Source organism: Pelophylax lessonae, assembly GCF_965119305.1.
Source record: "Pelophylax lessonae genome assembly, chromosome: 13".
Lineage (NCBI taxonomy): Eukaryota > Metazoa > Chordata > Amphibia > Anura > Ranidae > Pelophylax > Pelophylax lessonae.
This window is the reverse complement of record NC_138780.1, coordinates 131,547,768-131,562,380: the sequence shown is the minus strand read 5'-3', so window position 1 is coordinate 131,562,380 and position 14,613 is coordinate 131,547,768. Positions and strand designations below refer to the sequence as shown.

The 14,613-nt window shown below is 47.0% G+C and overlaps 1 protein-coding gene across 3 annotated transcripts in view; it reads left to right on the top strand.

Annotated features, from left to right (window-relative positions):
• Positions 1-11,736, top strand: part of NUMB (NUMB endocytic adaptor protein) — a 211,229-nt gene extending 199,493 nt beyond the window's left edge. For 2 of the 3 annotated variants that reach the window (XM_082275025.1, XM_082275024.1), the window contains 2 exons: positions 8,828-8,995; positions 10,753-11,736. In XM_082275025.1, coding sequence (XP_082131151.1) covers positions 8,828-8,995; positions 10,753-11,471 — 887 coding nt within the window. In that variant the 3' untranslated portion in view covers positions 11,472-11,736. The remainder of the gene's footprint in view (positions 1-8,827; positions 8,996-10,752) is intronic. The other variant, XM_082275026.1, reaches the window with a different exon arrangement.
• The last annotated feature ends 2,877 nt before the right edge of the window (positions 11,737-14,613 follow it).

Genomic DNA, 14,613 nt, shown 5'->3' with positions numbered 1-14,613 from the left:
TTTTAGGTGGCTCTTTAAATTATAGTAAAAAAAGTTAGATTTTGTAACTGTTTTAGATTGCCATGGAAAATGGACAGTAAAGACTTATTTAACCCTGCTATATTTACCGCATAGTTACTCATTTGTACCACCCCAATTCCAAAAGTTGGGATGCTGCGTGAAATCTACATAAAAACAAAATGCAATAATTTGCAAATCTCTTAAATCCATATTCCCCTTTCGTTCATTGACGGACACAGCTCCAGAATCTGGGTTTTGCTGCCCCCTATAGGAGTAGGACACTAGGCAGGAGAAAACTTTACCACGCCTATGGGGTAGTCCCAGGGGAGGGGATATACCCCCCCCCCCCTCCCTGCTAAAGGCACTCAGTTTTTTTTTTCTGCCTAGTCAGGCGTAAGTACCTAGTTCCTTGATGGGACCTCTGGTCCTAGCATTTTTTTATTTTTTAAACTGAATTTTTTTCCTCCTTTTTTTTATTATTTTCTGTTCCTGTGAGAACTACAATCAACTGCTGGACTGGGCGACGAACTGGATATTATAGATCTCTACGGTCTCCCCAGTCAGGCCAGCGAACGCATGCAGGCCTGAGCTCTGCGCTAGGTCGGCCATGACTTAGCCCCACTGGACGGGGGCTGGGTTGCGAGTTAAACATCTCGCGGGGGCACATATGACCTGGTCGCAGCGTGCCTCCTGGCCCACCCGGTTTGCCTGGAGCGGTGCCCACCCGGTTCTATGGTAAGTATTGTCCCCCCTTTCCCTGATGGCCTTTTGGGGTGGACGTGGGCCCCTCCCTGGGACGGTCGGACCCCCGGGTTCCTCTCCTTCCCACACAGCATTTCTCTCATATGTCTGGGTTCCCTGTGGACCACAACTTCCTCCACCCCCCCCCCCCAAGGGGCTGGCTATACCTGTCCAGGTTCGTTTGGAGGGTGTCGAGCGGGCGATGGGCGCCGCCGGCAGCTAACGTGGTTTTTAGGGGGGGAGTTGTCCTGGTGGGGGCTCCTGCCAGGGTCCCCTTTACTATCAAAATGTCCCCTGAGCCCCCTGTGGATCCGAGGAGCTATGTGGGCGCTGCGTGAAGCCGCCATTTTGTTGTGAATGGCTGGCTGTATACATCGCCGGCCATGTTTGTGTAGTCTGGCGGCCATTTTCTTGTGGTTTCCCATTGAATAGAGTGGCGGCCATGTTTTTGGAGCCTTATGGGCGGTGATTGGGGTGGTAGACCTCCTAGTGCTGACTCCTGGACTTTCTCTTTCTCTCCGATCGCCACATAGTGTGCAGCATCTGGCCCTCTGCTCTGTGCCCGACTAGGGGTGGCGAGTTCCTGGTTAACCATGGAGTCCCTGGAGCACTTTTCACCACCTGATCCATTCTCAGAGGCGGCGGGCCCTTCTGGGTCCCAGTCCACCCTTTCTGCGATGGTGGCGGCCCTGGAGTCCTTTAGTGTTTAAGGTTGATATGGTCCTGCATAAACTGACCAGCAAAAAGCATTCACTGCCTTCACCTGCCTCCTCTGTCTCCTCAGATCCAAGGTCTGATCTGGCCGCCGCAGGTGCGAGTTGCCCTACTGGGTCTGCTTCCACGCACCCTGAGTGGTCTGATGGTGAGAATATTTCCTCTTCTACAGCCGCTCATGAAAAAGCGCTGGTGGATGCATTGATTGTATCTGTGCAGGAAACTTTAAAAATGGATGATGCAGCTGCGTTGGAACCAGAAAATCCTCAAAAGCGGCAAAGGTTTTTCCTTTTCCCCCCCTATGTTGACAAAATCGTCGCAAGTCAGTAGGGTTGCCCTAAATGCAAAATGGCGGTACCTAAGCGTTTTGCTAAAAAGTGGACAGTCCCACCTGTGGTGGATTCTCAGGTTTCCAGGCTGAATAAATCCAGTGAAGTAGTCTCCGGCTTTTAAAGACCCTTTTGATAGGAGAGTGGAGACCTTGGTCCGACACATTTACTATGACCGGTTCAGTCCTTAGGCCGGTGTTCACCATTGCCTTGGTGTCCCAGACCTTGACGGAGTGGGCAAAGCTTTTGCTTCTGGATCTGGAGGGGGAACCACTTCCCCCTGCCTTTGCGAAGCAGGCAGTCTAGGGGTTGCAGTTTATCTGTGATGCCTCTCTGGGTGCGGCTCCCTTTGTTTCTACGCTGTCCGTGACAGCAGTAGTCCTTCGGCGCATGATATGGCTGAAATGCTGGTCTGCGAACCAAGTTTCCAAGAAGGCCTTATGGAATCTCCCCTTTGTGGGGGATCCCTGTTCGGGTCTTCCCTGGATGAAATCTTTAAGGGACTTACAGGAGAGAAGTACTCTCCTCCCACATGCTTCCAGGGACAAGGAGGCTCATCGCAGACATGGTCCCTTTTTCTCGGATTATAAGCGGCCTTTTTCGTTCCTCGGGATCTCAAGACAAAGGATCCAAATCTGTTAGGTTCGCCTCCGGATGTTCCAAAAGGCCCTGACCTATTCTAGAGCAGTTCCTTCAAGGTCTGCAGACAAGCCCTCTTCTGCCTGAAGGGGCACCCTCACCTGTATTTATGGTGGGGGAACATCTTTGCTTTTTTCCGGACCCATGGACCTCCCTGATTCAAGACAGAGTGGATTCAGTCCAGGTACAAGATCCAATTTCAGTCTTATCCTTGAGAGAGGTTTTTTCATTCCATCCTGCATTTGTCCCCAGACCACTTTCATGGTCTCTTTGGGACGGTGCAAGATTTGCTACTGCAAGGTGTGATTGTACCGGTTCCAAAATCGGAACGTTTTCGGGATTTTTATTTAAACCGGTTCCCAGGAAGGAAAGCAAAGTTGATGCAATCCTGGACCTCAAAACCCTGAACCGCCTTGTGCAGGTACAGAAATTACGGATGGAGCATCTTATCGATATCAAGGACGCTTACCTCCATAGCTCGATATGTCGGGCATCAGCGATTCCTCAGCTTTGCCGTGGGCGAGGAGCATTATCAATTTGTGGCGTTACCCTTTGGTCTCACATCAGCTCCTCGGGTATTCATGAAAGTGTTGGCCCTGGTGTTAGCATTGTTGCAACAGCGGGAGATTGCAGTACTGGGGTACCTGGATGATCTTCTTCTGGAGCAGAGTCTCCGACTATAAAGGACAACTTGGTAATCACTGTGCAGACTCTGCAGGAATTTGTTTGGACATTGCATTTCCAGAAGTCTGCTCTGGTTCCATCTACCAAGCCTCAGCCAGGGTTTTTCTTCCGCTGGACAAGCTGCAGAAGCTGCAGGATGCAATACGACTTCTGTTGTCCAGCAGTCGGTCATCTCTCAGGACGTGCATGCGCGTCTACCTTTTGAGGTGGTTGTTTGCGCAGTTCCACATGAGACCTCTGCAGATATTCTTGCCAAGTGGGACTAGAATCCACATTCTCTAGACAATCTGATTCTGTTGAGCCGAGGTACGAGAGGGTCCCTTATTTGGTGACTTTTCTCTCCAGCGCATCGACAGGGAGAATCCTTCCTTCCCTGTACTGAACGGTGGTTACCGGATGCCAGCCTGTTCGGGTTGAGAGGTGTCTTAGATTGTGCTCAGGGGGTTTGGACTTGGAAGGAGGCCAGACTACCAATCAATATACTGGAACTTCGGGAGATCAGACTTTGTACCATTGGACGGTTAGTGTTCAAGGGTGCCCAGTACGGATTCAATCGGACAATGCCACGGCCGTGGCATATGTCAATCACCAAGGGGGCACAAAGTGTCTTAGCAGGTCGGGAAGTAGCCGGCATTTTAAGGTGGGCGGAAGGTTAAGTTCCAGCCCTCTCTGCTGTGCTTATTCCAGGGGTGGAAAATTGGCAGGTGGATTACCTCAGTCGACGGGCTTTGGATCAAGGGGAATGGTTGCTTCACCCGGAGGGTTTCATCAGCTGTCTCTCCGGTGGGGTACTCCCAAGGTGGACCTGTTGGCCTCTTGTCTCAACAGGAAGGTGCAGAGGTTTCAGGTGGCGAGGTCTTGGGATCCTTTGGCCGACGCCACAGACGCACTGGTGGCTCCTTGGGGCCAGTATTGTCTGATATGTGCCTTTCCGCCTCTAAAACTTCCTGTCATCCTAGTGACCCCAGACTGGCCTCGCTGGTCTTGGTACGTGGATCTAGTACGGCTGGTTGCCAATGTCCCTTCGAGACTCCCTCTCAGAGAAGACCTATTTGCTCAAGGGCCAATCTTCCATCCTGCTTTAGTTGCTGGCTTTAATGGATTGGCTGTTTGAAAGCCAGGTGCTGAAGGATAGGGGATTGTCTGACTCTGTGATCCCCACGCTGTTAAAAGCTAGAAAATCTACCTCCTAGGAAGATTTACCATCGCGCCTGGAAGTCATACATTGAGTGGTGTGAGTCTCTAAGGGTCCCCCCCCCCCGTTCCTTTTTGGTGGCTCGAATTTTGGTCTTCCTCCAAAGAGGTGTGGAACAGCGACTGGCCTTGGGAACCATCAAGGGCCAGGTTTCGGCCTTGTCAATTTTCTTTCAATGTCCTTTGGTTCACACCTTTGTTCAGGGGATTCGCCACTTGGCTCCCCCAGTGCGGTCTCCGATGCCCTCCGTGGGATCTCAACTTAGTACTGTCAGTTCTTCAGAAACCTCCTTTGGAAAATATTTGCGAGATTCCTCTGCTTACATTGTCCCAGAAGGTAGCCTTCTTGATGGCTATTCCTTCTGCACGCAGGGTATCTGAGCTGGCTCTCTCTGTCAACCACCAAGTAAGGTGAATGAAAAGGCAAAGCAAAGTGGTGCCTCGACCTGGTCAGTCGTTCCTTCCAAAGGTTGTCTCTGGTTTCCATCTGAGTGAAGACATTGTGTTGCCTTCCCTATGTCCTAAGCATCCTAAAGAGATTGCCTTGCATTCTCTGGATGTGGTTCGGGCGATCAGAGTGTACCTGTTGGCAACCGAGTCGTTTAGGAAATCAGACTCGCTTTTTGTCCTTTAAGGCTGGACCTCGCAAGGGGTTGGCCACGTCTGCCACAACCATTTTCAGATGGCTCAGACAGATGGTGGTGCAGGCCTATTCAATCAAGAGTCGAGTTCCTCTTTTCCCTGTTAAGGCGCATTCTACGTGGGCGCTTGGTGCCTCCTGGGCGCCTCCACCATCAAGTGTCAGTGATGCAGGGTTGCAAGGTGGCCACTTGGTCGTCTGTGCACACTTTCCCAAAAGTTTACAAAGTAGATGTGCTGGCATCTTCGGATGCTGCTTTTAGCTGCAAGGTTTTGCAGGCTGCTGTTTGAGAGGACTAGTCCTCTTTGAGGGTGTATGTCTTTTTCAGGTGAGCTCCAGTTGTTCCTGGTTGAGCTCCAGGTTACCTGGTTGGCTAGGTTTAGCCTTTGGGAATTTTTTCTGCTGTGTTTTTTTGCACCCCTCATGTTTGACACTGCTTTGGGATGTCCCAATGGTCAAGAAGATTCTGGAGCTGTGTCCGTCAATGAATGAAAGAGAAAATTGGATTTTTTTCTTACCGTAAAATCCTTGTTTCTGATGTTTGATGGACACAGCAGCCACCCCTCTTTTGAGTTGGGGTATATTTCTTCTGACACAGCTTGCAACAAAACTGAGTGCCTATAGCAGGGAGGGGGAGTATATCCCCTGGGTCTGCCCCATAGGCATGGTAAAGTTGTGTTCTACTCCTGTAGGGGGCAGCATAACCCAATGGTCAAGAAGATTCTGGAGCTGTGTCCGTCCAATGAACATCAGAGAAAAGGATTTTACGGGAAGACAAAAATCCAATTTTTGTTTACAATAGTAAACCTATCAAATGTTTAAACTGAGAAAATGTACTACTTTAAGAAATAAGGTAATTTTGAAAATGATGGCAGCAACACGTCAAAAAAATTTCTTTGGATGTTTACCACAGTGTAGCATTCCCTTTTCTTTTAATAACAATCTAAACATCTGTAAACTGACACGATCACTTGCTGTCGTTTTGGGGGAGCAATTTTGTCCCATTTTAGAATATAGGATTCTAGCTGCTGAACATTCCTGGGTCGTCTGTTTCGTTTATCGTTTCAAGATGCACCAAATATATTGGGGAAAGCTGTGGACTGCAGGCAGGCCAGTTAGACACCCAGACTCTTCTACTAAGCCATGCTGTTGTCCTAGATTCAGTATTCAGTTTAGCATTGTCCTGTTTAGCATTGTCCTGCTGAAATATGCAAGGTCTTCCTGAAAGACAGTATATGCTGCTCTAAGACCTGGATATATCTTTCAGCATTTATGGTCCCTTTCCAGATGTGCAAGCTGTTCATTCCATATGCACTACTGGCACTCCCATACCATCAGAGTTGCAGGCTTTAAAACTGAACACTGGTTCAGTGACTGAGAACAAGGTAGAATGTCCCTCTCTTCTTTAGTCTGGAGAATATGGCACGTGGTTGCCAAAAAGAATTTCAGATTTTGATTTGTCTGACCACAGAATAGTTTTCTTTTTTGCAACAGACCATTTTAAATGCACTTTGGCCAAGAGAAGATGGAGATTTTTTCTGGATCATGTTCAGATATGGTTTCTTCTATGTGTGATAAAGCTTTAACTTGCATTTTTTTATTTTACTACGAACTGTGTTCAGACAGGGATTTTTGGATATATTCCTCAGGCCATGCAGTGATGTCTATCACAGAATGGTGCCTATTGCAGTACCATCTGAGGGTCTGAAGATCATGAGCATCCAATGCATTTTGGTCTTGTCCCTTGCGTACAGAGATTTTTTCCAGATTCTCAATCTTTTGATATTATGTAGTATAGATGATGATATTTTTAAAGTCTGCAATTTTACTTTGAGGAACATTATTCTGAAATTGTTCAACAATTTTTAGATGCAGCTTTTCACAGTTTGGTGATCGTCTGCCCATCTTTACTTCTGAGACACTGACTCTAAGACAGCCCTCAAATTTTCCACTCGCCTGCTCACATTTTGCGAGTGGAAAATTATGTAGGGCGAGCTCCGGGAGCGAGAGGAGAGGAAAGCCGACCACCTGACGGACTGAATAGTGTCAGAGCGCGGATAATCCAACTGTAACAGCTTGTAATTGCCGGGCGTTCGCTGACACACACAGTCCCAACTTCTAGCCCGGCTTCTTTGATGGACAGAACACCTGGCCAACCAGGACGTGTGACGTCTATCAAAGAAACCGGGCTAGGAGGCGGGACTGTGTGTGTCAGCGAGCGCCTGGCAATTACAAGCTGTTACAGTTGGATGATCCGCGCTCTGACACTGGCATAGGGGTTATCTCTCTCGCGCCGATCATCTCTTCCACTTAAGGCAGCTTGCTCCCTCCGTCTGCGCTGCTCTGCTCCCAGGGGAAGGTTAGTGCCAGAAGATTGAGCAGCTGCTGCCTCCCTGTGTGACTGCATAGGGGTGGGGCGGCTGCATATAGAGGAATTGATATGCAAAGATCAATTCCTCTATATGCAGCCTCCCCATCCCCCTCCTATCCAACTTTTTTTTTTTTTGCTGGCCCCCCTATTGCTGTACAGCCCCCACCCCCTCTCCAGCCCCTTAGTGCTCTTTAGCCCCCCCCAGTACTTTTCAGCCCCCCCCCTCCAGCCCTCCCCAGTTCTCTTAAGCCCCCCCCCTCCAGCCCTCCCCAGTTCTCTTAAGCCCCCCCCCTCCAGCCCTCCCCAGTGCTCTTCAGCCCTCCCCAGTGCTCTTCAGCCCCCCCCCCCCCCTCCAGCCCTCCCCAGTGCTCTTCAGCCCCCCTCCAGCCCCTCAGTGCTCTTCAGCCCTCCCCAGTGCTCTTCAGCCCCCCCTCAAACCCCCCAGTGCTCTTCAGCCCCCCCCTCCAGCCCTCCCCAGTGCTCTTCAGCCCCCCCTCCAGCCCCCCCCCCCCAGTGCTCTTCAGCCCCCCCAGTGCTCTTCAACTCCCCCTCCAGCCCCCCCAGTGCTCTTCAGCCCTCCCCAGTGCTCTTCAGCCCCCCCTCCAGCCCACCCCAGTGCTCTTCAGCCCCCCCCCCTCCAGCCCTCCCCTGTGCTCTTCAGCCCCTCCAGCCCTCCCAAGTGCTCTTCAGCCCCCCCCCCCCCAGTGCTCTTCAGCTCCCCCTCCAGCCCCCCAGTGCTCTTCAGCCCTCCAGCCCTCCCCAGTGCTCTTCAGCCCCCACCCTCCAGACCCTTGATGGGCACTGATGAGGCTGCACTGATGGGCACTGAAAACATTGTTATTAATATTTATTTTTGTAACTTCTGCATTAATGCAAAAACATTTAACAGTGTAATTTTATGAGGGCGTGTTTAAGGGCGGAATTAGGGGCGGGGCAGGGTAGGAGTTGGGTGGAGCAACTGGTGGCGAGTAACCCTGAAGGCCTGGCTAGTAGCTCAGGACTTTAAATTTTGATCCCTGCTCTAAGATGTTCGTTTTTATACCCAAACATGTTACTGACCTGTTGCCACTCAACCTCATTAGTTGGAAAATATTCTTCCAGCTCTTCATTGTCAGTACCACTTACTTTGCCAGCTTTTTGTTGCCCTGTACAAACTTATTGACACCTGTTGCTGCCTTAATTTTCAAAATGACCTTATTTTTCTTAAAATGGTACATTTTCTTAGTTTTAAACATTTGCTATTTTTCTGGTTTTCTATTGTGAATAAGATATGGGTTTATAGGATTTGCAAATCATTGCATTCTGTTTTTATGTAGATTTTACGCATCATCCCAACTTTTTTTCAATTGGGGTAGTAGATCTTTGTATAAATTAACTGTACTTTATTAATCAAGAGTTTTTCTACTAAACATTCAAATTACCATGTTCTGTTGCTACTATTTTTTTTTTTTTTCTAACCTGATTCATGTGCATGACCCAGCTGAAATTAACACACTTGCTTGTTGTCATTTTTAGTAAATGGCACCACTTCTGCATTCACGTTGCCTGCCCCTAAACCTGCACCAGTCACTGTGGCACCCACAGCAGCACCAATTCGGGAGACCAATCCATGGGCGCATGCGCCTACTGCTGCTGCCTCACAAGCTACTAGCACAGGAGCAGCACCTATAGCCGCAGTATTGGGTAAGATGATAGACCAAAAAGGGTATTGGAACAATCCATGTTTACTATGATTATACATAAAAATTACTTGCATACAGAAATAGCTTCTCTCTGCCAAAGAGCCTGAAAGATAACTGTGGAAAAAAAAAAGCTAAATGTCTGATGTAAAGGAAATCTGTGATAGCTCAAAACATAAAAAACAGAAGTAAAGTCCCCATATTCTTGATTCTAGAGCACCAAAGCAGTGCAAAGATGAGGATTTCAGAAAGTGTGCCTTTCATGGGGCTCTCTAATGTACGTTTCAAATGCACTCCTGAATCCTGAGGGTGGCAATTCCTCTAGCAATGTGCTAGTAGCACATGCATAGCTTGACCCTGGTATGTCATTGGTTATAGCTGTTGTACAAAAGAAAGCAGTAGTTAAACATGCATACGTTCTTCCAACAGCTGAAAAAGTGCACAAATATTCAGCAGATTGGAGTTTAGCTGTAAGGCCCCTTTCACACTTGTGCGAACCAAAATTTGCGCAATTTTATCACAATTTTTTTTTTACGTGATTTTGACTCAACTTGAAGCAATGCCTTATGTCTATGGACCTCAAAAGGCATCAAATGTGGATATAAGTAGTGCAGGGACTACTTTGAAGTCGTTGCAACTTGAAGTCGCACAGATATGTGTCACATACAGAGAAAAGGAACACTATGCTTGATACATTGAAGATCAAACCTGAATATCTAAGGTGCTAGGTTATTAAAATTGGCATCTCACTGAAGTCACAATGTTTTAAGGATCCCCACCAAAATCGCTTCTGTGTCCAGGGGACAGTCCATCAATTTTTATCTCTTATTATATTAATCCACGCATTTGCAATAGCTAAACTCTCTTCCTTCCTTTCCTAAACTGCTATCTTGTTGCTTGTCAGCAGCTCCAGGCTCCATTTTTAATTTTTAAAGTGACAGTCACCTTAGTGTAGAACTGTCATTAGCCATTAAACAAATAAAATAATTCTGCAGCACTAAGTCACGCAATACCCTTGGAGCCTGCCAAAATCCACCTTTTGCAGCTTCCTGTGATGTGGCAATAATGCTGTACTGCTTCTGAATTCAAAGCAAAGTTGGCACCCATGAAAGCTAAGCCAGCTTTCACTACAGTGGGATGAAAAAATGTAGCTGGGAGGTGACTGAGCATTTTTTGCTTCTGATTTATAAGCCTTTAATCTGTCAATTAGCACCTGGCCACACCTAGTTCCGCACACTGCTTTCTGCCATAAAAAAACACTGCTTTACATGGTTCTGTCCTGCCTTACTATGTCTGAGCAGCCATTAGGACGAGTGCCCCCCCCCCCCCCAACACTATAGGAGGAAGTGCTGTCTTTTTCCCATTAGCCACATTTGTGGAATGTGCTCTTGCTGTCGCAGCAGCTGAGCTTACAAAGAGGGAAGCACACCGTGCATGCATGGCACTCAAAAAAAAAAAAAAAAGTGGCACACTATCCTATAGCGCTAGGGGCGCTTGTCCAAATGACAACTCTGTGGTAAGCTGTTACAGTCATCAAAAGCAGTTGCAGTTTTTTTCATTTGTGAATATGGCCCACAGGTCTGTTACCAGAGAAAAGGCATGGCTATAAGATCTGATCACCACAGGGTGCTATGATGATGTGATTGGATAGTGTTTTTTTTTTTTTTTAACAAATAGATGAATTAACCCTCTAAATAATAGACTGTCCAATGTTTGTTTTGACAAACCATTTATTTTTTGTCTTTTGTGTACTCTTTGCAGGACCTGAGTTCACCTCTAGCTCAGCTGTAGTCCAGTCAAACCACAAGCGAACTCCTTCAGAGGCAGACCGCTGGCTTGAAGAGGTGTCTAAAACAGTTTATGCTCAGCAACGCCAGTCACCTGTGCCTGTTCCTGTCCCTGCCCCTGTGCTTCAGCCTCAGCCATTACTTCAACCTGTTGCTGCTGCACCAAATCCCACTCAGTCTTACCCAGCAAATGCATTTATAACTCAACCTACAGTACCAGTTGCCATAGTTCCCTCTTTACCACCTACCTTTATGCCTGTGCAGCAACCATACACTGTGGCTAATGGAATGAGCTATGCAGCCCCCAGTGTTCCTGTTGTTGGCATCACACCTTCACAAATGGTTGCTAATGTGTTTGGAGCTGCAGGTCACCCACCTGTATTTCAGCAGAAGCCTTCACCAGGTCTGGTCAAACAGCAGACATTCCCCACATACGAGACAAACAGCACCACTAGCAGTCCCTTCTTCAAGCCAGGGGCGAAGCAGCAGAATGGTTCGGTGGCATTTAATGGAGTAGAGAGCGGTGGCTGGGATGTGGGTGCCAAGCAACAAGGGCCACCATCAACCTCGGCTATTGACCCATTTGAAGCCCAGTGGGCTGCTTTAGAAAGCAAATCAAAGGCTCGTGGAAACCCATCACCAACAAACCCTTTCTCCAGCGATCTTCAGAAGACCTTTGAAATAGAACTATAAAGCAGTGGCTAACCGATTAGAGACTGGCCCAAGAATTCTGACACATTTTGCCATAAAAAATTCTATGGGCTATATAGGAAAAGGACCAATGATGTACACGAAAGCTGCAGTACTCACCAAATCTGTATTCAGTGGAAACCTGTGAGGAAAATCCAATGCTCTTCCTCCCGATCAGTCATAGGCTTCCCAAACACAGCAAGTCGGAGAAGATTTTTTTTATTGTGGTCATGAAATTGAAAAGTCAAGATGTACTTTTTTCAGAATAGAAACATGGCTACAAACAAGAGACATGACTCTCTGGAAAGCAGTATAGCAGTGCCTGAGCTTCCACAACAAAATAAGAGAATATATATGTATATATAAAAATCTAAGGGGGGGTATAATACTTGGGGATATGTTCATCCCTGGTCTGCTCGGTACTTAGGGTTGTATTGCACGTCAGATCACTGAATTGCAGCCCTCTACTGGCAGATGAGTGAATAAAGCCAAAATCTTTATTTTTATGCATTACAAATATTTTAAATAGTTTTGGGTTAATTAATGGTTGTAAAAGTTTGTAAGTAATCTTGCCAAAGGTTAAAATAAAAGTTTGGATTCAGTCGCTAGCAACTGTACATAATAATTGATTTAGCTGCTAATTCTTGCATAAAAAAACTGGACTGCCTGTGGTTTTATCTTAATTTGGTATGTGTCACCTGCAGCTGTAAGTAGCACATGACTTAAAGCAAACCAACGCTTTTCAAGAGAAGGGCAAAGCAACAGGTTCAGTGTAATAGCTGCCCCACCAGCAGCTTATTCTCCCCTTTTCTTTGCTGCCTGCTTATCCATTCCGCCTTCAGAGTAAAGATTTAGCCCTGGGTAAGCTACAGGTCAGGACAAGGAGCTCACATAGGGCTGAGGACTCTTATCCCACCCCCATGTGAGAGCTGAAATCTCAGACGACCATTCACCATCACTGTCATGAAGGAGAAAGGGGGTAGTAAGTTTCATGCTCCCCCTATACCTGGAATTACTGGGTATATTTGTATATTTCTTTACTTCTGACAGCTGATTTGAGGTGGGGGGGGGGGGGGAAGAAAGGCAAATGGAAGCAGCTGCAGGCACAAATATTAAAGGGAACCTGTTGCGTGCCCCTAAATGAGCTAAGCGCTGATTCACTTTAGTCCTAAGCAGTGGGGTTGTTGAATGGGGAAAGGGCAAATTAAAGTACAGTATTTGCGTGGTGTAAAAGCCATTGCAGACCTGTCTTTTTATTTTCTTTACACAATTCTATATTGCCTAAAATATATATATATATATATGTATTACCTATGTATAAATGTTGTTACTTTTTGACAAAATGCTGGTCTTGTTTTATATGTTTTATATATTTTATATATTAATATATATTTTATCATATATATTAATATATACAGCTTAGAGTTTTAATACCACTATGATCTAAAATGCACAGTATATCTACTTATAAAGCCTGTTTTTTTTTTTTTAATTTGCCATTTTATTTACACCCCCCCCCCCCCCCCCCCCCCCGTTTTTGTTTTTCTCTTCTGTTCATTGCTTCATGCTATACCTCAGATCACAGAGAATCATCTTTACCTGTGTTGGTCTTAGTTATATATGTGTATAGTTGTACAGATTTACCAAAAATAAACTTTGGTGGTGGAAAATGACTTTCTCCCAAAATCTTTCTATGCCTGATTTTTTTTTTTTTTTGGGTGCATTATTCCACTGCTCATATTGAAAGGATTTATTGGTGTGGGAGTGCACGTACATAAAAGCAAAAGTGTGCTTGTTCACTGAGTAGGTTGAACGGGAAAGGGCATGTCGCTGCAGTGACCGAGCGCACAGAAAGGCGCATTGGGGCTGGGCCAAGCATTTGTACAGTGGCAAATGGAGAGGTGGTAAAAGCAAGGGGAAGGGGAGAGGATGGAGGTTAAGCACAGTCGTGTAAGAGGGGTTTGGTATGCAGTTGTGGTGCGGGAGAAGGAGCGGGGTATTCAGCTGTAACACCAAAGTTTAAACACAAGAAAAAAGGTGCAAACACTACAGTTGCCATAAACCTATAGATGAAATTCATAAAAAGGTCCATATGATATTCAGTTTTAAACTAAAAAGTCCAATCACTGAGGGCTGCCACCAACATTGGAATAGAAGCCAGATTCCAGCAAGGCTGCAAGTAAACGGAGAGGTGCCTCTAAGTGTAGGATTAAAAACCATTTTAATGCGAACCATACAACTGGCAACTGACATTGTCCTCAGATAAAAAATAGGCACATCTATAATGTGGATACCCCAAAAGGTCATCAGTAGACGTGGAGTCCATCCGCTTGTTGCACCATGGAGAAAGTACCAAGTACCCCGCTAGTCACCGCTAGTAGAAAGCCGGCCGTACGGTGGATAGATTCTCAGACCAAGGCTTGAGCCACAGATAGCTGAGTGGGGTGGGGCAATGATGTCACTGGAATTCGACGGGTTTCCAAGCATGCACGCTGCAAATGTTATGGTAGCCGTGCTCCTTCATCAAGCATGATACAGGGATATGTGCTAAGCTATAAATACCATGATGGAGAGAAACCTGCCACCTCCATGATAGCCAATATGAGTGGAAACCATAAAGATCTTCGTTAAAATTAGTAACTCAGGTTGACTCTTGAGAGCTTTAATCCTGGAAGTTCCCATCCCTCTGTACATGCCACTGCGGCACCGTTGCGCCAGAGAACTCTCTTCAGTTTGTAGCCCCCCCAAAGTGCTGGAGAAATCCACAGGAAGCATTAGAAAACAAGAACAGAGGGCACACCAGACTTGTGCATTACCTTTAACCACTTACTAACCGCCGCACGACTATTTACTGCGGCGGTCAGCCCCTCACAGGCAAAGCGACGTAGGACTACGTCGCTAGCCTGTGAGTCTCTAGGGAGCGACCGCGCGCCGCCAGAGGCACGCTCCCGCTCGCTCATGGACCCACCCCGCGCGTGTGCCCAGCGGACCCAGTGGGAGAAAGGCAGGCGGCTAATGTAAACAAAGCCGCCTGTCATTCTTCCCTGTGTAAGAATGGAGATCATACGGTTCTGCTATGTAGGACCGTTGATCTCTGTTCTTACACCAGTAGCCACATCCAATCACAGTTAGAAGCACGCCCCTA